We start from the raw sequence: 22,086 nt of genomic DNA, 5'->3' as shown, positions 1-22,086 counted from the left end.
CCCCCCCCCCCCCAGCCATCTTATCTAAAAGGAATCTCTACTACGGCTGGGGATTTGGCTCAGCGGTTCTGCCGCCTCCTGACTTGCAAGCGCAAGGGTCTGAATTTGATGCCTGGTACCAAGCAAACAAAAAAACGTCTAAAGAGCACCTCTCATGCCACACCCTATCACAGGAATGTGGGGGGACCTGGAGGATAAAGTCCAGAGTCCTTTTTCTGGACTCTTTTAGCCCTCTGGGTGGTGCCCTCACACAATAGGTGTCCCCAAGGCCTCCGATGGCCTCTGCCTTCCCAGCACTGTGCCTGTCTCTGCTTTGCCCCTCCTGGCTGTGCACAGCTGGTCTCTGAACTCCCTGTCAAAGGCCCTGTTCTCAAGGAGACCTTTCTAGCACTCCCTGTGGTCAATCTGTGCCCTGGTAGCCAGTTTCCTCGTCTCTGTGCACTTGGTGGCTTTTGTCAAATAATCTGCTCTCTCCAAGTCTCTCTCTGAGGGTGAGGGTGTATTCTAGCCATGGAGGCTTTGAGGCCCCTGTGCATATCATACTTTCTGAAAAAGCGCACTCCTGCCTACTATTAATACTAAAGAGCTGAGTGGACTGACACCCTGGGCCCGGCACAGTGTGCTGAGAAATGCACATGCCTCATCTTACTTAAGGCTGTTAAGTCACGAGAATTTTCCACTCGCCTCACTCTAACTGCAGAATGGGGAAGTCTCCTTCGGGAAACCCAGGTCTGGTGGGAACGGAGGCCAGTCGGACGCTGATTTGCTGCTTCTGGGTTCTGAAATTCAGGTTGGGCAACTTGACGCTTCTGCCTCCCATGGTCAGCTTGCCTGGCTTTTGCCATGGAGAGGGAGAGGAAGAAGCATCAGCAGATGCAGCAGCGTGGGACCCAGGAGCCCAAGGTCCTGGCCCCAGCTCTGGCCCTTACGGACAGCAAGGCCACAGTCCTGCTCTGTGGGCCTCGGTCACCGCTCCTGTCACACAGAGTGCTGGCCGGGATCCAGGTGTGATGTCTTTGGCTCCTTGTCCTGCCACCTGGATTTGTTTCCTCATCAGTCACAGGCTGTGAAGGAAGTACCGGGCCGGCCACACACGAGAGGAGCAGCCGACTGGCAGTGACTGATCTCAGCCAAGCCAGGCACAGTGGCCAGCAGGAGCCAGCACAGCCAGTGGTTTCCACACCACTCTGATCTTCAGGAAGCGTGAGAGTGGAGATTCCCAAAGGGCCACTCTGCTCAGGTCAAAGGGTGGCCACCTCTCCACCAGCCACTTCCTCCCGAGATTTCCCTGCAGCCCCAAAGCACCAGCTCGGCTCATCCCAGCCTGCAGGGTCCAAAATGTGCTTCCTGAAGGGAACTCGCACCACCTGGGGTGGGGGGGGCAGCGAGAGCTGGGGAAGGTGACCCTGGCCTTGTGCTCTCCAGGGACGGGGGGACTACAATGATGGGACAAAGTGCAGGCTCTTAGAAAAGCCCTGGGCTCACAACCACAAGGGTCCCAGTCCTGCCTGCTGCAGAGCTGCTGTGACCCTGGGCCAAAAGCTGGGTCCGGTGAAGTGACAGCTGTCTCATCTGTCACGGAGGGAGGTGAGAATTTCTGAGGCTCCTTGCACACCAGAACGTCACAGCCGCGCTCCTTGGCTCCCCCCTGAGATGGCAGTGGTTCTGCTTTCTCTTTCCTTTCTGGTTAATTTAGCTCCACCACTTCTCACTGAATTAGGCCACAGACCTGCCTTGAGCGAAGTTCAAGTTCGGGAGAGAGTCAGCAGGTGGAACCCCAGTGGGAGCCCCCAGGGACTGGGCTGAGGCTCCCGTCCTCAGGGCCTTGGATTCTGAAAAACACCTCCTCCCTCTTCTGCTGCAGTTCTGTGAAAACCAAGTTTGGTCTGGAGGGACCCGGGCAATGCGCGTGCCCTTCACGGGGGAAGGGCACCTTAAGTGCTTCTGTTCCCAGGCCTCCTCTTCCAGGCTTCCCTTGGCTTCCTGGGCCTCCTTTCTTCTCCCCCCTTGGATTCTGCTGTTTTCCATTCCACTCCCCACCCGTTTTCCCTCCTGAGACATTACTCCTTCTGGCCTTGTGGCACATATGTCCCTGTGATCTGCAGCTGACCACCTCCTTGCAATCAAAGCTCAGTGAATGTCGCAGCATTCACTCAGCTCCGACAGCTGAGCCTGGCGCAGGGCAGGGAGTAAGAACAGCTGACCCCAAGCCACATGGGCGCAGCTGGACATTCCCGTGCTCATCTGACCCAACTCCCACGAAGCGACAGGCGCGATCCAATTAAGATCCCACTTTAGAGACAAGGTGGAGGCGGCTCAAGAAGTTACACAACTCACAGTCAGCCACGTGCTCCAAGACCCTTGACCATCTTGTTAACTTATTCAGTAGCAGCTAAATTAAAATGGACAAACAGGCAAACAAGCTCTCTGCTGACCTTTAAGGGATTTGGGCTCACTGCCTAGTGGAGGCAAGAAAGGACGTAGAGAAGACATAACATTTTAGTTCACACTAAGTCAAAGATGAAAAGAGTACTTCAGAGCTGCTGGGTCCAAACCTCACCGTACAAACGGGGAAACTGAGGCCCAGGGACAGCAATGAATGGCTGGCCCAAGGTCATGAGAGGGAGGGATGAGACCAGACCCAGCAGGCATCTCCCCGGGCCCCGCTGGCCGCACGGTCATTGCCTCGACTGCACTGAACTGTGCTAACCTGGCTGGCAGCCGGGCCAGTGGCCAGAGTCCCCTGGCCAGCGGGTGGCTCCTGCCACAGGCACTGGATGATCTCAGTTCCAGGCACAGACCCAGTGCGGGGCTGGGGAGGGAACGCTGGACACCACCTGTTGCCTACTGGCTGTTGCTGACCTTCAGCTGATGGGCGCACCAGAGTCCTTGCAGGGGTCAGAGGAGGAAGAGCGCAGCTGGCTGTGGTGGTGAGGAGCCCACAGAGGTTCAGGCCGCAGGAGGAGCAGAGGGACTGCGACCCCAGGAGGAGGCTCTCCTCAGGAAGGCCGGAAGTGCTGGGCGGGACTACAGTGGGGCAGACTCGGAAGCCTCAGCGGCAGGAGGAAGAGCAGGCTGCAGCCTCGGCAGGAGGAGGGGTCCCCACTGGAAGTGTCTGTGCCTCTGTCTGTTCTTTGGTGAAGAGAATGAATGGACTCAGGGAGTGGGTCAGAGACTCACTCTAGCAGTCAGTGCTAAAAGAGAAGCCAAGATTCTTTTTTTTTTGTCCAATTCTGATTTTGTAGTTAAGAAGACAGACTCAGAACAGTGCAAGGTGCCATGCAGGCTCCCTCGCTCCTCCCTCCCGGCCCACATGAGCGCACAAAGTGGCACCTGCGGCCACATCCGCCACTCAGGTGCACACACCAGGCGGTTCAAAGGCAGACTCAGTGTGTTTGGGGTCTGACAAAGCTGGAAGCAGGGCTGGGCGGTGGCCGGGATGCAAGCTGGGGAGGTCTGAGGGGTAGCAGATGGTGGGACAGGAGCGAGGGCTGCAGCTCTTCAGCCACTCGGCGTGGGAGGAGCTGCCGTGGGCGCCCTGGGCCATGGTCAAGCCCACCACACTCTCTCCTGCTTCTGGAGCGGGGAGGGCAGCTCGGTCACAGAGGCCACCCCTGCTGCTGTGTCTTGCCTTGGCCCTAGTCCTCGCCACCGCAGAGGGCCAGCAAGGCCTTCATGAAGTCTCCGGAGGTGTCGCCCTGGCAGACAGAGGGAGAACAGCACAAGTTAGGTGGACGATCCAGTCTCGGCGCCCTCCATCCACCCCACAGCTCCCAAGGCAGTGTCACTAACCCCGAGGGCCCCCTCTCCGGCCGTGGAAACGTGAGCACGACCACGACCCTTTTGCAAGATGTTCCAGGTCTCAGCCTGGCTCCGGGACCCCTGCATGTGACAGGAGGCGCCAGAGCCAGGCTGTGGCGGGAGTGTGCGACAGCACTGTGCTACCCTGCACAACAGGCAGAGGCTGGATGGTGTCCTGTCCCTGTGCTGCAGACCCCTCACGGAGCAGCAGCCCATGTGTGACAGATGGGTCTGAGTGCTGTTTTCCTTTGGGTATTTTGTGATGTATGATTTTTCTCAAAATAATATATTCTCATTATACATAATTTCGATCAAAGGAATGATCATTCAGTAAAAGTCTCTCATCTTCACACCTTGTTCCCCAGATCAAGAAGCAGCCACGGTAGCTTGGTGCCAGGGCGCCCAGCTACAGTTCCAACACTTAAGAGTCTGAGGCAGGAGGGCTGCAAGTTCAAGTCCCGCCTAGGCAACTTAGTAAGATTCTGCCTCAGAAATTAAAATAATGTTTTTAAAAAAGGTAGCCATTATTACTACTTTGTCTTTTCTTTTTTCTTTTTGTTTTTTTTGAGACAAGGTCTTGCCATGTAGTTTAGGCTGACCCTGAACTCTTGATCCTCCTGCCTTAGCCTCTTGTGTTGGGATTACAAGTGTGTACCACCACGCTTGGCTTTTACGACTTTCTTGTATAGTTTCCCAGCGATAGTCAGTACATATGCAAATACATGTACGTGTATAACATCCGTTTTCCACACAAATGGATGCATGCTATCCAGGGCTGTATTTCTGCCCTTAGAGAATATTCCAGATCATTGTGTAGAGACTGTGCATGCGTTTTTGAAGCTTCATGGTGTTCTATTTATGACTGCAGAGGTTGAATAACCCTTATCCAAAATGCTTGTGGGCCAGAAGTGTGTAGGGTTTTGAACTGTCTGAATATTTACATATACCCAATGAGTATATAATTTATATAAAATGTTGCATAAGACCTCGAGTAATTACATGCATGACATGGGAGTTCTGTCATGTGAAATTTCCCCTAATGCTGTCATGTTGCTATCTAGAGAGGGTCAGAATCTGGAGCTCTCCAGGCTTTGGATGTCAGATCAGGGTTACTGGCACCATGATTTCTGTAACCAGGTCTGTACAAAAGGCTCCAGTCTTTTGCTGCTGTAAACAATGCTGGCAATATAATTCCCTTACATGTCTGGGGGAACAGGTGGCCATGTCCACAGGATAAATTCCTGTAAGTATGTCGATTACCAAGTCAAAAGCAGGAATAGTTAAAGATCTGAAACTGCCGAATTATTCTCTAAAAAGCGCCATCAATTAAAATTTCCCTTAAGTCTTCAAAGCTATGCAGCCAGCCGGGCATGGTGGTGCAGGCCTGTAATCCCAGCACTCGGGAGGCTGAGGCAGGAGGATCACTGTGAGTTCGAGACCAACCTGGTCTACACAGTGAGTTCCAGGGCAGTCTGAACTACATAGTGAGACCCTGTCTCAAAGAAACAAAAAAAAACCAAAGCCAAACAAAACAAAAAAAATGCTAAGCAACCAATTTAAGTATCCACTAAATCTTCTATACACCTGTGGGTTCCCACATCCTCTCAACCAGAAGCAGGCTCCATAAATCAGAGAAGCTGGGCATAGAAGGTGCCATGCTGCATGTTGATAAAAATATCAACACAAGTTAAACTGTCAGGAACAGCAAGCAGCCTAATGCTGCCTACGGTGCAGACGGGCAAACAGCTAGGAGACAGCGGAGTGGCTGTTGCACAGGCCTTGGGACTGCGTGGTGTAACAGGTGCACGACTCAGTAGACTCACTAAAAATTACAGAACTGCTCTATGTAATTTATATTTTAATAGAGGTGATTTTAAAAAGTACAAAAATGGGCTCTTGTTTTATTTGGAAATCTTTAGCTATAACCTTTGGATCCTCCTGGAAACTGTTTTGGTGTGAACGCTACTTGTATACACGCTGGCTTCCCACAGGGCCACCCGGGGACCCCTCCTCACCTCGATGGCCTGGTGGAGAGACTTGTCGTATTTCTCAATGAACTCCTGCCGGATGTTGAGCAGGTCTATCTCGCTCCGGGAAACCATGATCCTGGTGAGGGTCTTCTCATCAGTGCCTGCCCCCTGGTGGAGGAGCCGGGCACACGGGAAACACAGGGCAGAAGCAGAGACAGAGCTGAGTCAGGCAAGAAATAGTGGGTGCCTGCCCCTCTCCCTTTTGTCTGCCAAAACCAGGGCGGAATATTCTGTGCCTGTCTTCCACGAAGAGTCCTGACCCAAGGCTCTCCCGCCAGGACCGGCCAGACGGAGAGGCAGAAAGTGCCACTGGGCTGAGCAGTGTCCCCTCCAAAACTGACCCAGCTGGAGGCTCGGGACCTGGCCTAATGTCAAACAGGGTCTTGGAACATATAATTGGTATCCCTAGTATTTTTATTCTATTCTTATTATTTTGCAGTACTGGGGATGGAACCCAGGGCCTTGTGCCTGCTAGGCAAGTGCTCTACCACCGAGCTCAGTCCCCAGCTCTGGCATCTTTGTAAGAAGATGGCGGCCGGGGATTTAGCTCAGTGGTTCTGCTGCCTCGCAAGTGCAAGGTTCAGAGTTCAATCCCCGGTACCAAAAAAATGGGGGGCACATAGGTGGGCACACCAAAAAAGGCCATTTCAAGATAAAAGCAGAGATTGCAGTGATTTGTTCATTAGCCAAGAGACACGAAGGATTCCCAGCCACCACTGGAAGAAGCCAAGAGTGAGGTACAGGACAGGGCCTCCCTCAGAGCATCAGCCAGGACCAAGCCTACAGACGCCTTGGTTTTGGATCTCTAGCCTCTAGGACTGCCTAAGTTTTTGTTGTTGCCAGATTTATTCTAATTTGTTGCAGAAATCCTAGGAAATGAATATGGGGCCCGTGGGCAGGACAGGGACAGTGGGACCGGTTCTGCCACCCTCACTGCACCTCGGGAACCTGGTACACATGGGTGAGTTCAGCCTGCTCAACTTCAGTTTCCTGCTCTGTAAAAGAGGGTGCTTCCGTGAGCATACAGGATGGCCACGGGGTCCACTGCTGCCAGGGTGGTGGCACACTTGGCACAGGGCCTGGCAGGCAGCGCTCCATGAACGGCTGTCATGCTGGGGGAGTGTGGCACGACGGGGTGCTGTCCTTCCTTCCTGACCTCCTGCTCTGGCCAGGGGAGGCGCTGAGACCCCGCTGGACGGCTGGAAGGGTGGCTCGGGATTTCCAAGCAGAATAGGGCCGAGCGCCGGGGATGATGGAGGGTCCTTTGTCAGGGGAGCCTGTGTCAGCTGCTAGCACGTGAGCCCAGAGGGCGCAGCGTGTGTCCCCAGGGCAAGTCTCTCCACCTCGGCATTGGGGCAGACAATTCCTCGCTGTGGGGAGCTGCCCTCTGCATTGTCAGGTGTTTACTAGCAGCTCTGTCCCTGACACAACACTCTCCTGAGCGGTGACAACCAAAAATACATCTGGACATTGCCACATGACCTATGGGAGCGGAACCCCCCGAGTGAGAACTCCTGTCCTAGAGCCAGATAAGGGCGCACACGATAAAGAACTGGCAGGAAGCAGCGGCTCCAGAAGTCCTGAGCCAGGGGCGGAGGGTCGGCACTGGAGGGAGCGGATCATGCAGCAGAGCATCTTACCTTCATGGATTTGTAGAGTTTGTCGGCAAAGAACAGAGGTTTGTTCTTGACACTCTGAACTGGTGGGGAGAGAGAGGAGGGGCCTGGTCAGACCCGTGCGCCCAGACCAGTGGGAGCGAGTGTAGGGCACGCGGGTTCCTGTGTTTTTAAGACCAAGATGTGAATGTAGAGCTGTTTTTCCCAAACTAAAGCCTCGGTGTTCTGGTGTAACTGCAGCGTTACTGCTTTGTGAGAAATAAGCTGTTTGGGGTGCAGTTTGGCGCTCGGTCTCCCAAAGATTCTCCACCCTGTCCTTGACTCTGGGCTGGCTTCCCCTCTGGCCTCTTCACCCCCAATGGCTCTACTGATCACTGCCACCCCAGGGCCATGCCCAGAGATGACACCTTTGCTTCCCCTTCCAAAGCTACCTCCTTTGGCTGCTGCCCAGCCCTCGCCCTTCCTGGGGTACAGCTGTCCAAGGGGAGTCAAGGAGTCAGAGGAGTGGACCCTCCGAACCTCAGGCACAGGGCCTCAGACTTTCAAGTGCACTGAACCACGTGAGAAGCCCAGGCCGGCCGTGAACCTATGACCCTCCTGCCTCAGCCTTCTCAAGGCTGGATCTGTACTACTGGGCCCGGCTTCTAGAAACATTTTGAGAACTCATCACTTGAAGACTTGGTAGAAATGCAAGTTCTCACGCTTCGCCCCAGACAGGAGGCTGGCTGTGAAACTGGAGGTGGATGACCAACTCATCCCAGCTCACCGGGACACCCTGCAGCTGCTCACCCGACTAGGGTGCAGCCTGGTGTCCGAGAACGGCAGAGGAAGACCACCCCGAAGGGATGTGTGACCACCAGTGTACCTGAAGCCACTGTGCCAGGCCTTGGGTGCGGATGTTGGCAGCTACCTGATTTCAGGGACCAGGGCCCTCTGTGAGATCAGCTGACAAGAAAGAGCACCCCGCAGAGATAACTGGGGGCAGGGGCCTCATGTAAGTGCTTCTGTGTACTCATAGAAATCCTATTCAAGGCACCTCTGTGCAGGTGCTCTTGCTATTGCCCACTTACACAAAGAAAATGGAACTCGGTTTTGGATTTGCCCAAGGACAGATAGATAGCAAGCGGCAGAGCAGCAGTCCCTGGGCTGTCTGGCCTCCTGGGTGGTAAAGAACAGCCTGCTACGTAATAGCAACACTTCCACTGATAAAAGCACCCTTGCTCCACATTTGGCACCTCTGAAATCAAAATACATTTGTCATTGATGACAGGTGAAAACTCTCCACTGACATTGCCAGGTAAGATAAAAAAAGCACATGCACTGAACAGTAAATTAAATAGGATTCCAATAATAATTTATGCCAATAAATACAAGTTTGACCCTTGTTCTATCTGCTTATCTCTTACAGAGAAATTGAGATTGAAAAGCGACTTTTCCAAAGTCAAGAGCTCAAGGTATACGGGCAGAGCGCCAAAGAGAGTCAGATGCTGGGAAGAGGAAAGGGAAGGGTGTGTGTGTACACGCACCATCTGTCTTTGTGTAGTGTGTGGGTGCACCTAGTGTGTGTATAAACGCAGGGTGTCACGTGCATGTCTTACGGGCACATGTACACATGCCACGTGCACGGTGCTGCATGCTTTGGGTTAAGTGTGCAGTGCCCCCCCCGTGTCTGTGGTGTCCACAGGCGGGGCTTTCAGAAGGCCAGTGATCCTGAGGGCTGTAACCTCACAGGACCGGGCCATTGGACATCAGATTTCATGGCACCTTGGAGGCAGCAGATACAGGAGGTGGGTGGAGTCCTGGGAGGACACCTGAATGAGATCCGGAATCTGTTCCCTGGCCCCTCCTCTCTGATTCCCCCCTCCGCCCTCTGGGTGCCCTGTGCTGAGCAGCGCCCCCCATGCCCTCTGTGATATTCCTGCCTGGCCACAGGCTTAACGCAATGGAGCCGGCTGACCAGTGACCAGCACCCCTGAAACCATGAGTCAAAATAAACCTTTCTCAGTCCTCCAAGCTGTTTTTTTCAGGAACTCGGTCACAGTGATGAAAAGCTGTCTCCCCTGTGTGCATCCACTGTGTCCTGTGTATTCTAGGCATCCAGGACACGGAGCCCCTCCCCTGCCTTCCTGTCAGGTCCCTGGTTCTTTCCCTGGAGAATCCCCACTCCCCGCTCCACCGTGCAGCCCAGAACAAAGTCCTCATGGTACCGGCTGTCACATGCCCGGCCGGGCCTCTGGAGGTGACCGAGGCAGGAGGCTGCTGTGGTCCCTCTCTTCCAGGGACCCCAGCCACATTCCCAGTGCTCCCAGCCCATTACCAATGGCCACAAAGGTGTCCCTGACGTCCCCGGACATCTCCTTCTTGATGACATGCTCCACGTCATAGTTGGTCTTCCTGATGAATTCCTGGAAGACTGGCCGCAAGAGAGGCACGGAAGGTAAGTGGGCATTGGCTCAGAGGGGCCGCTCGTCCACCCTGGCCTGTGGCTGCACCCACTGGCCGAGCCCCAGTGGGAAGGGCAGCAGACAGCGCCACAGCCAGGCTCAGGGTGCCGCACAGGTCACTGTGAGAGGAAGCCTCTGGCTCAGAGCCAAGCGTGTGCCAGGCAGCGCCTCCAGCTTGGACCTCGGGCAAGTCTAAGGACCCAGGCTGGCATAGGGAAGGAACAGGGGCCTGGGCACGGCTCTGCCAGGCCCACCGAGGGACCGAGGCCTGCGCCTCCTTGTCCTGCAGTGTCCAGTTGGGGCAGTGATTATTCTAAGCAAAAACCACAGCGATGACACTTAGAGAGCACTGCTTCCCCGTGCTGCATGTGTGCTGTTTTGTGTCCACACAACAATCAACTGAGTCAGAACTAAGATAATTCCTAGATAAGGGGATTCAGACACAGCTTTCAGGTGCTGGCCCGGTCAGTCAGTCACATGCTGACAGCAGGGGTTCAGATCGGTGTCCAATCCGCTCTTCCTTTTCTTAGTTCTGGGACTGAACCCAGGGCCTTGTGCGTGGTGGGCAGGTGCTCACCACTGAGCTATCCCCCAGCTTTTAAATAACTTTTATTTTGAGAAAGGGCCCTGCAGCATTGCCCAGGCTGCTCTTGGACTTGGAACCCTTGTGGCTCAGCCTGCCGAGAGCTGGGATTACAGCCGTGCACTGCCAGGCCCAGTTCCAAGTCCACTCTAAAGCCACTAAATTGAAGCTCTGTAAAATTTGAAAAGTGCCGAATAAACACATGTTAAATTGTAGATGCCTTGGTGGAAAGGGCATTCATGGTCATCTAACCAAGGCCCCTGCGCGCCGGCATGGTTCAGACTTCCGTCTGGTCTTGTGCCTTCCCTTTCCCTGCCCTTTGTCTCATTCCTGGCAGACACCACCCATGAGCCCTGACACAGAGCCTCGGGGTCCTTCTCAACACAGCGCTGACCCCCCCAGTTGGCCTGGTGCTCAGACCCCCTGCATCCTTCAGCCGGATCCCCGCCTGCCCGCCTGAGGCGCTCCGAGGGCGCGTGTGCCAGTGTGCCCAACGCCCGTGAGCCACAAAGTCCTCTTCAGACTGGGCTCCTCCTGCTGGCCCCAAGGGCTCGGAGCGAGGTCTCACCTCTCCGGAGGTGTGGAAAGCTCCGGGTGCACAGGATCGTCATGAACCGAGTCTCCAGGGAGGTTTTGTCTCCACTGGGCGTGTCTGCAATCTCCTGTGGAGCCGTGGGCAGGAGGGGAGACATAAGAAAGTTTGGTTATGGGCCACTTCCGCATCTTTGCCAAGGCCAAGGGGAGGCAGCAGGGGGCGAAGCCAGGCTGGCAGAGCTTGGGGCAGAGATCTGTCCCTTGCTTCGCGTAGCCTCGGGGGCAGTGGCCTGCACATCCTCCTCCCCGTGGCTCCCAGGGCCCCGTGGACACACGCAGATGGGCTGGGTGCTGCGGCCTGTGGGAGGGGCACTGGGCAGAGATGTGGGGCTCTCCTCCTTCCCTTCTTCCCTTCTCTCCCTCCCTCCCTCTTCCACCTGAGAGCCCAAGTGGCCCGGCACTGCTTCCTGCAGCGGGGTCAAGGGCACACATCTGAACGCCACACCTGTCAACTAGCCAGCTGCAACTCTGGGTCCACTTAAACTCCCTTGAAAATAACTTTTTGTAGGCTAAAATGTGAGTCCGTTTAAAGTGAACAACAGCAGGGACCTAGGGGCCCGAAGGGGAGAGAGAGAAGCTGCGGAGGAGCCCGAGCCACCCCACCCTGCCGCACTCGGTCAGCCCCAGGGCAAGGGCAGCGTTTCTCTTTCTCATTTGCCCTGCTGGGGATGCACCCAGGGGCCGCACACCCTAGGGCAGCACCCGGCCAGAGTTACAGCGCAGCCCCTGCCACACTTCCGGGAGTGGGGGACGACTGCTAGCACCGAATGAAGACCAGGACACTCACCAGGATCTCAGCAGCCACCTGAGAGTCGGGAGGAGAGACAGGAGGGAGAGATGAAGGTGACAGTCAGAGGAGGCTGCAGAAGACGGCTTTGGAGGTGCTAGGGACAGTGGGACCACCACGGGGTGCGATCCAGTGTGGCCAGCACTCAAAACGGGCGCTTGGCCTGAGGGATTCTGCTTATTTTATTATTTTTTGGATACTGGGGATTGAACTCTGGTCCTTGCGCTTTCAAGGCAGGCGGTGGCACCACGGAGTGAAATCCCCAGCTCAATTTTGACTTTAACACCTTCACTTGCCAGGGGCAGTTGGCACATCTCAACTCTTTTTACAGCCTCTTCCCCTCCTCTCCTTCCCCCCAGGCCTGGGAGACCTGAGGCTGCAGGCCTCGGTCTGTCGGAAAGCTGGGAGCTCTAATCCTCATCCCTTCTCTGCAGACCCTGGATGAAGGTCCAAAGTGCTCATCAGCACCATCAGGCTGCAAGGGCTGGGGACGCTGACTGCAGCCAACAGGGAGCAGGGAGCCGGGGCCTGAGGTCACTCACCTGCCCCGGGGCCCAGAGCCAGGCACTGGAGGTGGACAAGCATTCTACAAGCGTCCATTCCAATCCCTGCTTTCCGCAGAGCAGAACCTCTCCTGACAGTCACTATTTCGCTAGGAATGCAGCTATGACTCGCCGTGCCTGGGAAGCCAACAGAGCCGGCCCGTGTGCCAGGATGGGGGACGCCCTGCCTTCTGCTCTGGCTCTGCTGGCCACCCTATTCCTTGGATGGCCTGCAGCACTGGTCTTTATGACCTCAACCACAGCGTGACGATCTGGAAACCCTTTTTGTTGCATAAACTGGCAGAGCCCATCAGAAGCTACGATGCACGTGTATTTAATCAAGTTTCTGTTGCTAGGAATGAGCCCTACAGAGAGATGGAAAAAGTCTTACACAACATGATACAAGGGTGTGTACTACAGCAGTCTCTGTAGTAGAGAAAAGTGAGAAACAGGCGGCGGATACCCAGTCAATGAAAAAACAGCTGTGAGGCTTCCAAAAAGGGCCCTGGGCTGGGGCTGGGGCTGGGATCACCCGGAAGTGTGAGCTGAAACTGGGCAGGGGTCTGGGTTCGATCCCTGGTACCAGACAAAGATAGAGAATGATCTACGGGGCTCCAGAGGGGCTCCATTTCCATTATGGAAAAAAGTATAGTACATGTAACACACACACACACACACACACACACACAAGTACATCAGCAATGGTCAACACAGAGTTGACACTGATTACCGTTGAAGAGCGAAAATGTGGGGAAAAACTCACGCATTTAAACATTAACCCTGAACTTATGATCACATTTCCCCATCACACAAATATATTATTTCTTTTTTCATACTATGGTTTGAACCCAGGGCTTTGTACATGCTGGGCAAGTACTCTAGCATTAAGCTATAGCCCCAGCCCTTAAAAATTTTTTTTTTAAAACTTGAGACAGGGCCTCAGTAAATTACCTGGTCTGGTCTTGAACTTGTGTTCCTCTCGACTTGGCCTCCTGAGTTAGGATTACAGATTTGCTTCTGGTTTTTAAATACTTTTCTGTATTAAGAATCCCTAGTTGGATCCTGAAGGCACTGTGCTAAATGAGATACGCCAATCACAAAAGGCCAGATGTTGTCTGATTTCACTTACAGGAAATACCTGGAGTGGTCAAAATCATAGACGGAAAGGAGACTGGTGGCTATGAGGGGCTGGGGGAAGAGGCAGTGGGAGTCACTGTTCGGAGACAGGAAATGGCTGAACATCAGTGAATGGACTTGATGTCACTAAACTGCACACTTAAAATGATTAAATTTAAACGATGAAGATGGTAAATGTTACATATATTTCATGTAAAAATTTGAAAAACTTATGTTGAAAAAAGCCTAGTATTATTAAGGACGATATATGGAAAAGGGACAAGTATTTAAAAAATTAAGCCAAAAAGAATCAAAAGTGTTAAACCTTTTCATTTATTTGGGTCAGAGAACCCTTGACATTTTTTTTAAAGCACCTTTAAGCGAATAATTAAAAAAAGTGTAGTGGGCAATAAAACAACATTGAACATGAAAGCGTTTCCTTACTAGCTGAGCTACTCATGGCAGAAATAACCTGTGCTCTTCCTCCGAAGGTGAAACACAGGCCAGGGCTCCAGCTTGGCGGGAGTGCGGTTGTCCACCAGGCCTGAGGCCCTGAATCTCAACCCCATCAGCAAAAAACTCACAACAACAACAACAAAACAGAAGCCAGAAAACAAAAAACCAAGGATCGCGCTACCCAGCCATTCTACTCGCAGACAGAGATCCAAGGAAGATGAAAACACAGGTGCACCTGGGAAGTGTGTGCAGGTGTTTGGGAAGCAGGAGGCAGAGCCTGGAGGTCGTCAGCGGCTGCAGGGACCAGCGCAGGGCGGCCCTGCGAACGCGAGAGAGCGAGAGGGCCATGGACAGCGGGAGGCTGCTGCGCGGGGCCTCCCAGAGGAGACGCCAAGTGAAAGAAGCCCGCTAAGGCCCATGCTGTGCGGTTCCGCTGATGCGAAACGTCCAGCCAGAGGGAGATGAAGGAGGCTCTGGCCAAATGCGGGAGGAAATCAGTGACCAGGAATGCGGACAGGGCTGATTTTGGGGGCAAGGAAATGTTTTAAAGTGAGGCAGTGTTTGTACAGCTCTGTTAAGATACTAAAAAACACCGGATTTTATCCTATTTTAATACTTTGCTGTGCGGTTCCGCTGATGCGAAACGTCCAGCCAGAGGGAGATGAAGGAGGCTCTGGCCAAATGCGGGAGGAAATCAGTGACCAGGAATGCGGACAGGGCTGATTTTGGGGGCAAGGAAATGTTTTAAAGTGAGGCAGTGTTTGTACAGCTCTGTTAAGATACTAAAAAACACCGGATTTTATCCTATTTTAATACTTAAATAATTATAATAATTTTTAATAATTTCAATTATTACATTAGAGTTATGGTAATTTTTCTTTTAACAAGTCTCTGCATATTAATTATGCAGACTAAAGATAGTGTGGAATATGAGTTATATTTCCATAGGGCAGTTACATTTTTTTTAAAAATCTGGGGGTTGACTGACTAAAAATAAATACAACACTTCTTGTTGTGGGCCCATCCTAATCAGGATCCTCATTTTCCACGGCTCACACTGCAACAAAGACACTGAGAAAGGAAGCTATCAACAAGGGTTGTGGGCGAAGGCGGAGACCTAGGCTGGTGCCCTGCTGGAGGTGCAGCCCCAGTCTCCTGAGGGTGCATTGAGGCCCAGACGGGGCACGGAGGGCCGGGAGGCAAAGGAAAACCGCCAAGCACTGCTGTACATTGTCCTTCTAACGCAGGAAACTGGTTCTGCCCCTCAAACACCTTTTTTTTTAATCTGTTTTGCCTTAACACTCCTATTTCACCTCCAGAAATCTACTCTAAGGGAAAAACTCATGAGTGTGAGAAAAATCTTGGCTACTGGAAAGGGGGCTGTTACATAAAGTACTGCGGCTTCAGATGTGGAATAGTACTGTCCAGTAACTAGGACTGATGTTTAGAAAATATGAAGCAATATGCGCAGCGTGGTAGTTTGTTTTTTGTTTTGTTTCTGGTACCAGGGATTGAACTCAAGACCTTGCACTCGCCAGGCAGGTGCGGCACCACTGAGCTACATCCCCGGCCCTACAATGTTGGTTTTTATCATTTATACGTCAGGAATCTGTTTTTTATCCATATGTAGAAAGATAAATTCAGTATACACTATTAGATTATTACTACCACGTCGGGATTTTCCCTTTATCTGTATTTTCTGAAGTTTCCGTAAAAAGATGTTACTTGTTAAAGATTGCTAGTCGTAAGAAACGAGTCCACTGCGGTCAGGGTCTAGAGCTCCACTCCGTAGCGAGTCAGGCAGCTTCGGCCCAAAATCTGTTTCCCCAGCCGGGTTCTCTCTCTCCCATTCTCGCCTGCAAAGCAGCCGCCAACATGGCCGCTGGCGCCCCCTGTGGGCGCCAACAGGAAACACATCCTCACAGACCGCAGCCCCGGGGCGTTAGAATTCCTGGACCCAGGGTGGGCATGAGGTGAGAGCTAAGACTGAAATCCTTAGCAAGTGAGGCTGCTGTAGCTGTACTTAAAGAGCATGCACTGAGTGAATGAATGAAATGTGATCTCAGCAAGCCACTGCGGTAAGCCCACTGCGGTAAGCCCACTGCGGTAAGCCCTCATAAACAGGCCCACAGTGCAACTGAAATGTCATTGTGAACGCAGTCTGCACCTTCTGAAAGTTTCCAAAGCCAGGGCTAGACACTGGGCAGCAGCTACCTGACTTGGAAGCTGCGGGGATCACGCCTGTGCTGGGTCCTGGAGGTGAGTGTTGGGTTTGATAGTAAGGGTAACTGGAGCCAGGCAAGCCCAGGTCCAATCAACCCATGCCACTCAGAAACGGTACCCTCAGAGAGGTCAGGTCATCCCTCTTCAGTACAACAGGGAACACAAGAAGTACAGAATAGGTACACACGCGGTATTACAGAGCAGGCACTTTGATCACTGGGAGTGTGGTTTTGTGCTTAGGTTGGACAGAAGGATTTTTCTAGCTCAGGTGCAGCTGCAATATACCCTGGGTCTGCTGGTGAGCTGGGAACAGTCCTGTCATACGCCAGTGAGAGAAACACTCCTGGCTCTAAGAGCCCCAAGGCCAACGTTGTGGCCACAGCCTAAAGCTGCCTGCTCACGTCTGAAATCCCAAACAAGCCAGTTTTGGAGTTAGCTCCTTACAGCCTACTTTGGGTACAATCAATATTGTGGTCTCTGAACTTTTCAACCCACCAATTATAAAATGAGGGGGCTGGGTTCACAGTCTGTGGTGTCTGTACCCCAACAGAGTTCCAAATGCGGAGCTTTTAGGGGTGGTATGGGGCAGCCAGGCAGCAGCGATGGGAGACCAGGCCTGGGCCAAGCCAGTAGATGCTGGGAAATGGATCTGGGACGGCCTGGCCCTCACGAGAAGCCCTGTCCAGATCAAGCCCCCCAGCCTAAGAAGCAGAGCAGCCCAGGGGCCCCGGAGAGCCCCGTCCCGTGATCATGGCACAGGACGGGCACCAAGCATAACAGCCCTCGGGGAACTTGCCTCTCAGGCTTCCCCCAGACCGCACTCCCAGGCCTTCCTTCCATTTCACAGACCACAAACAGAGGCCTCGGCACCCAGCCCTCTTCCCAGGGAGGTCCCAGACGGGCTCCCTCCTCTGGGTCTCAGCTCTGCCTGGGCCACTGATTCATGTGTGACTTTCAGAAACCATTCACCTGGCAATCTCCCCCTGTGACCTGAGAGTCCGACCTGGATGACCTGGAATCTCTTCCGGTTCTGATGATCTTAATATTCACACAGGAAATGCCAGCAAGACCAGCACTGGATTTCCAATTCTCACTCCGAAAGTCTTCAGTCTCTTCTAAGGGTGGAGGTTGAGGGCCCAGAGTCCTAGCCTCCGCCCACCCTGCCAGCCACGTGCCTGCCAGGGTCCACCCCAGCCCTGGATGGCCGGGGCCAGTGTCTCACCTGGGCATCTTCCCCGGCCTGGTCCCGGTCTTCTCCTCCCTCCTCACGGTTTCCCTGAAGCCGGACCAGGAAGAAAAGTCAGGCCCAAACACCTGCCCATTCCTGCCCCTCAGCACCACAGATCCCGTCCATCCCTCACCTCCCAAACCCCTTTCTTTGGAACAATAACCCTGCCTTCTGGGTGGAGGCACCCAGGTCCTCAGTGCTGTGAGGGAGGGTCTCGCCTGGGTACTGGGAATTCACAGGACAGTGGAGGAAGCCCTGGGGACAGCGCACAGTGGGTCCCCCGTGTGGCTCTGCCTGCGTGCTGGGGGCCGGACACCAAGGAAGGGTACGGAGCCAGTTGGAAAGGTGAGCAATAGGCAAGGTGGTGCGACTCTGAGAAGACAGTCAGGGAGACCCTCTCCTGCGCTCAGCAAGCCTCCTCTCCTCCCTGCCTTGGCTGGCAGTGAAGTCACTCACCGTGGCCAGAGAAATGAGGATCCTCTTAAAGTGGCCAGATGTGTCTGAGCTCAGCGCATCCTCCAGGGATTTGTGATAATCTGAGACAGAGAGGAAGCGTGGGATCCACCGGCCAAGATGACTTGGTGGCGAGGTCCCGAAAGCTCAGACGGAGCCGGAGCAGTGTTGGGGGAGAGGTAGGGACGAAGGAATCTGCAGGGGCCCCTGGGGCACCAAGCCACGCTGTTGCTTTTGTCAGACAGCAATCCAGGCCCTGCTCAGCGCCCCTGCTCTGTCCTGGTGGCCGGCGTGTCGCCTCTCCTGGCTGAAGTCCTCTCCTCTCTGCCTTTGCTCTTCTACCTGCCCTCCTGTCCCGCAGATGCTGGACCTCAAGCACAGCTCTGACCACGCACCCCTGCTCAGAAATCCCACCACCTTTGCTGCTTGTCAGAGAGGAGCAGTTCTGCCCAGCATTCACAGTTCTTCCGAATGCAAACACGAAGCCACTTGTTCCAACATTTCGAGGCAGTGATGGCCCAGAATGCAAGCAGGCAGGAGGTGCTTCTCAGTGTGGATCCACCCCGGAAGTGCCCTCCCTGCCTCAGTGGCCTGGGATGCGGCCCTCCCCACGCCACTCAGGCTCTGCCACCAGGACCGGGTCCTCCTGGGACACCTTTCCCAACATGGGCTGGGCACACCCAAGGGGCTTGGCAACACCTCTCGGACCCAGAGAGAGGAGCCAGGCTGGAGCTGGGCTACCAGCCACGCGGGAGGGGCCTACTCACCCTCCTTGTAGGCCTCACTGATGGCCTGGATTTCAGCATTGGTCCGAGTGGCCAGGATTTCAATGAGGGCCTTTTCATCTGTGCCCGCTCCCTAGAGCGTCCAGACAGAGGATCTCGGCCACGGTCCTGACACCGTATCCCCTCAGCACCGGCAGAGGTGGGCCCGCCCCTGGGGTGCTCACACCATACCTCCATGGCCTTCTTCAGCTGCTTGGCGTCGTAATGGGCTGGTGGCATCATGAGCCCCAGAATCAGCCTCGCCAGGTCTCCCGAGACCTCAGACTTCAGGTCAGCCATCAGGTCCTGCGTGAAGGACAGAGTCAAGTCACGGGAGCCTGGCGCTGCCAGAGGACGGGGCTCTGTGTGTCCGCCTTCGCTGATGTTGGACTTAGGGAACAGCCACATCCCGACGCTGGCCCGCCTGAGCCTCCCACAAGCAGTGGGAGGGCAGAGGCACCGAGAGGCCGGGAGGCCTAGCGTCCAGGCTGTGGGTGTCGCTGGGGGAGGCCCACGGGTGTGGGCCAGGCTGGGGCTCACCCGGCCAAAGTGGGACTTGAAGGTCTGGCGGATCTGCTGACGCTGGGCGTTGCTGCGATGCGTGATGATATCGATGATGGTGTCCTCGTCAGTTCCTGAGTGGCAAAGCCACACGCCTCAGGGGAAGGCCTGAGACGAGGCTTCCTCCCGCGTCCCGCTGACGCCCCCACCAGTCTGTCAGGTGGAGGCCTGGCTCCTGAGCCCCTGCAGCTGGCACCCGTGCCTATGCCAAGCCCCTGCCCGCCCTGGATTCTGCCCTGCTTCCTTCTGCCGTGTCACTGATCGGGGGCAGGCAGCACTGGGTGGGAGTCAGCGCTCCGGGTTCTGGTCTTGGCTCACACTGATGCCACCCACAGCGGATCTGGAAGAGTGTATCTTTCAAAGCATTTTTACTTCTGTCACCTCACAGACCTAGAAGTGCTTGGAAGGTGTTCTTATTCCCACGACCCAGGAGGTGTGGGACTTATCCTAAGGCCCTGGGAGTCACTTCTAAACAGGCAGGAGAAAAGGCACAGGGAACAAACCCTAGCCATCTGTCCCCAGTCTGGCTTCTGGGCGCAGCCTCTGGGAGCAGGGTGAGGACCCCCCAAGCCACTCAACCAGCCCTGGCAACCGGCGGCAGGCCCACCTGAGGAGCTGACCAGCAGGGGGCGCTCTACCCCAACGTGGAGGCGCTTGGGTTATGGAGCCAGAGGGGCCTTGCTTTACAAATGGGGAAACTAAGGCCCTGAGCAGCTGAAAGACTTGCTCAAAGTTACACAATGAATCAACGGCAAAGCCAGGGCATGAATCCAGGTTTTAGAACCTACAACTTTCTTCCACATCAGGATACTGCACCAATGGCCTGCGGGACACCTTGGTTTCCAGGAAAGATTCCTGCCAAGTTCTCCTCAAGCCCTCTTAGCTCCTGCTTCCTTCATGGACGGTGCAGGAAGTGCCCCCGGAGGGCAGGTCTCCAGATAGTAGGCCCTGGTTGGAGGCCATATCCTGTCCCTTCACTCAACCCACTGTCAAACTCCTGGACCCACCGCCCAGAAGCTGCCGGCCCCGGGCCCTTACCAAGACCCTTCATGGCTTTCCGCAGGGCTTTGGCATCTGCGTCAGGGTTGAAGTCGCTGGTGGGGCGCACGGTTCCCTTCATCTGAGAGAAGCGGTAGGAGTATCAGTGGGTGTCTGGGGGCTCCAGGCTGAGGGAGGAGCATGCGAAGTGGGGGGAACTTTCCTCACAAGCCCCAAACAAAGCGGCTTGGGGGAAGAGGCTGGGGTAAGCCACAGCAGACAGACCCTGCACCAGAGAGAGTGGGAAAGAGAGACAGGAAAAGGGAAAGACAGACAGCACCCCAGACCCGGAGCAGGGAAGTGCTGGTCAAGGAGCCGCTGCTTCCGGACTGAGCTCGCCCAGCTCCCATGGCTGCTCATGCCACTGGGGTCCCCAGTCCTCCAGAACCCCAGCCTGGCCTGGGCTCTGCGGCCTACAGGGTCCACTGTCCCTGAGGAGGCCCTGAGTTGTTCCGGGACATGAGAACGGTCTCCCCAGGTTTGGTCACTCTGCTTTCCGTATTTGTACACACCCTGCGCTACTTTTTAATATTTGTACCTAATTTTTAATATTTGTACCTAACAGTCTTGTTTTTTTGGGCCCGGGCATCAGACTCAGGGCCCAGCACATGCTAAGCACATGCTGTGCTGCTGAGCTACACCCCAACCCAGCACACCCACTGAGAGGTGCAGTTACACACTCCCAAAGGGCAGATGTGTGTCTGGTTCATCCTTTAATGCGTCCTCTTGTACCCACAGTAATGCCTGGTACACAGTGGGCGCTCAAAAATCCAAAGCGAAAGCAACCCTTGTTTAACGAACTGATGATGAAAACAGTTTTGTATTGCTGTTGTGAATTAGAATATCAGTAGAATCACTCATGGACACCAATGCAACAAAAACAAAAGTATCACCCAATTTAACAAGATGTCATTGCATGGCACAGGTTCTGAGTACAAAGCGGCCCCAGGCACTGAAAGGAGACTTGGAACACACCACAGAGGGCGAGGACACTGAGGAGCTGCCTCACTCCGTGAAACACAGATTATTTAATGCCTGCAGGTCCTCCTCTGCTAGAGTAAGCTCTTTCTCACACAATGAAGATCACCTGGCAGGATCGTGTGTGTGTGAGTGTACTGTTCTACCACTGAGCTACACCCTGGGCCCTTTTTCTTTATTATTTTATTTTGAGACAGGGTCTTGCTAAATTGCCCAGGCTGCCTGGGAACTTGTAGTCCTTCTGTCCCAGCTTTCAAACCAGCTGGGATTACAGGTGTACTCTGTTGCATACAACTTGCAACGACAGTTTGTGCCTTACAAGTATATTATTATCATTGTTATTATTACTTTTGCTGTACTAGGAATTGAACCCAAGGCCTTTATACTGAGCTAAAGCCCCAGCCCCTTTTTTGTATCAGGATCTCACTAACTGGGCTCAAACTTGCAATCCTCCTGCTTCAGCCTCCCAGAGTGCTGGGGTTACAGGCTGCACCACCATGCCCAGTTCTCCTTACACCTGGGGTGTACTCTCCTAGAACATCAGAGCTCCAGTCCTTGGGGCGCCAGGGCCATCATTAGGGACAGAGGACACAGAGGCCAGGCTGCCCATGGGAGCAGCGTAACAGAGCGTCTGGAGTCCAGGCTTTCTGGGGCAGCGAAGTGCAGTCCGGGAGCTGCCCGCCTGCCGTGGGCTTTAGCGGGACCACTGTGGGGTACCCTGTGGACCCCGGGCCTGGGGATGCCGGGAGCACAGCCCTGCCTTCTCCTGGCGCCCGCACCACCTGTGTGGCCACACTGTCGGGCACAGGACTGGGCGGCCGCCCACGGGACCAGCCGGTCCAGTCGTTAGTAGGAAGCGGACAAAACACTGC

At 54.4% G+C, this 22,086-nt stretch overlaps 1 protein-coding gene across 1 annotated transcript in view; it reads right to left on the bottom strand.

Annotated features, from left to right (window-relative positions):
* Positions 1–3,030: 3,030 nt before the first annotated feature.
* Positions 3,031–22,086, bottom strand: part of Anxa6 (annexin A6) — a 40,722-nt gene continuing 21,666 nt past the window's right edge. The window contains exons 13-25 of the mRNA XM_033761762.1: positions 21,901–22,009; positions 20,237–20,318; positions 19,178–19,272; positions 18,830–18,943; positions 18,641–18,731; positions 17,877–17,956; positions 17,415–17,468; positions 11,856–11,873; positions 11,043–11,136; positions 9,765–9,860; positions 7,472–7,530; positions 5,817–5,939; positions 3,031–3,698 (exon numbers count right to left, since the gene is read on the bottom strand). Of these exons, the coding sequence (XP_033617653.1) occupies positions 3,639–3,698; positions 5,817–5,939; positions 7,472–7,530; positions 9,765–9,860; positions 11,043–11,136; positions 11,856–11,873; positions 17,415–17,468; positions 17,877–17,956; positions 18,641–18,731; positions 18,830–18,943; positions 19,178–19,272; positions 20,237–20,318; positions 21,901–22,009 (1,075 nt within the window). The 3' untranslated portion in view covers positions 3,031–3,638. The remainder of the gene's footprint in view (positions 3,699–5,816; positions 5,940–7,471; positions 7,531–9,764; positions 9,861–11,042; positions 11,137–11,855; positions 11,874–17,414; positions 17,469–17,876; positions 17,957–18,640; positions 18,732–18,829; positions 18,944–19,177; positions 19,273–20,236; positions 20,319–21,900; positions 22,010–22,086) is intronic.

This window comes from Fukomys damarensis, unplaced genomic scaffold (genome assembly GCF_012274545.1).
Source record: "Fukomys damarensis isolate Sample0158 unplaced genomic scaffold, DMR_v1.0_HiC HiC_scaffold_9, whole genome shotgun sequence".
Classification (NCBI taxonomy): Eukaryota; Metazoa; Chordata; class Mammalia; order Rodentia; family Bathyergidae; genus Fukomys; species Fukomys damarensis.
This window is presented reverse-complemented; position numbering and strand designations above follow the sequence as displayed.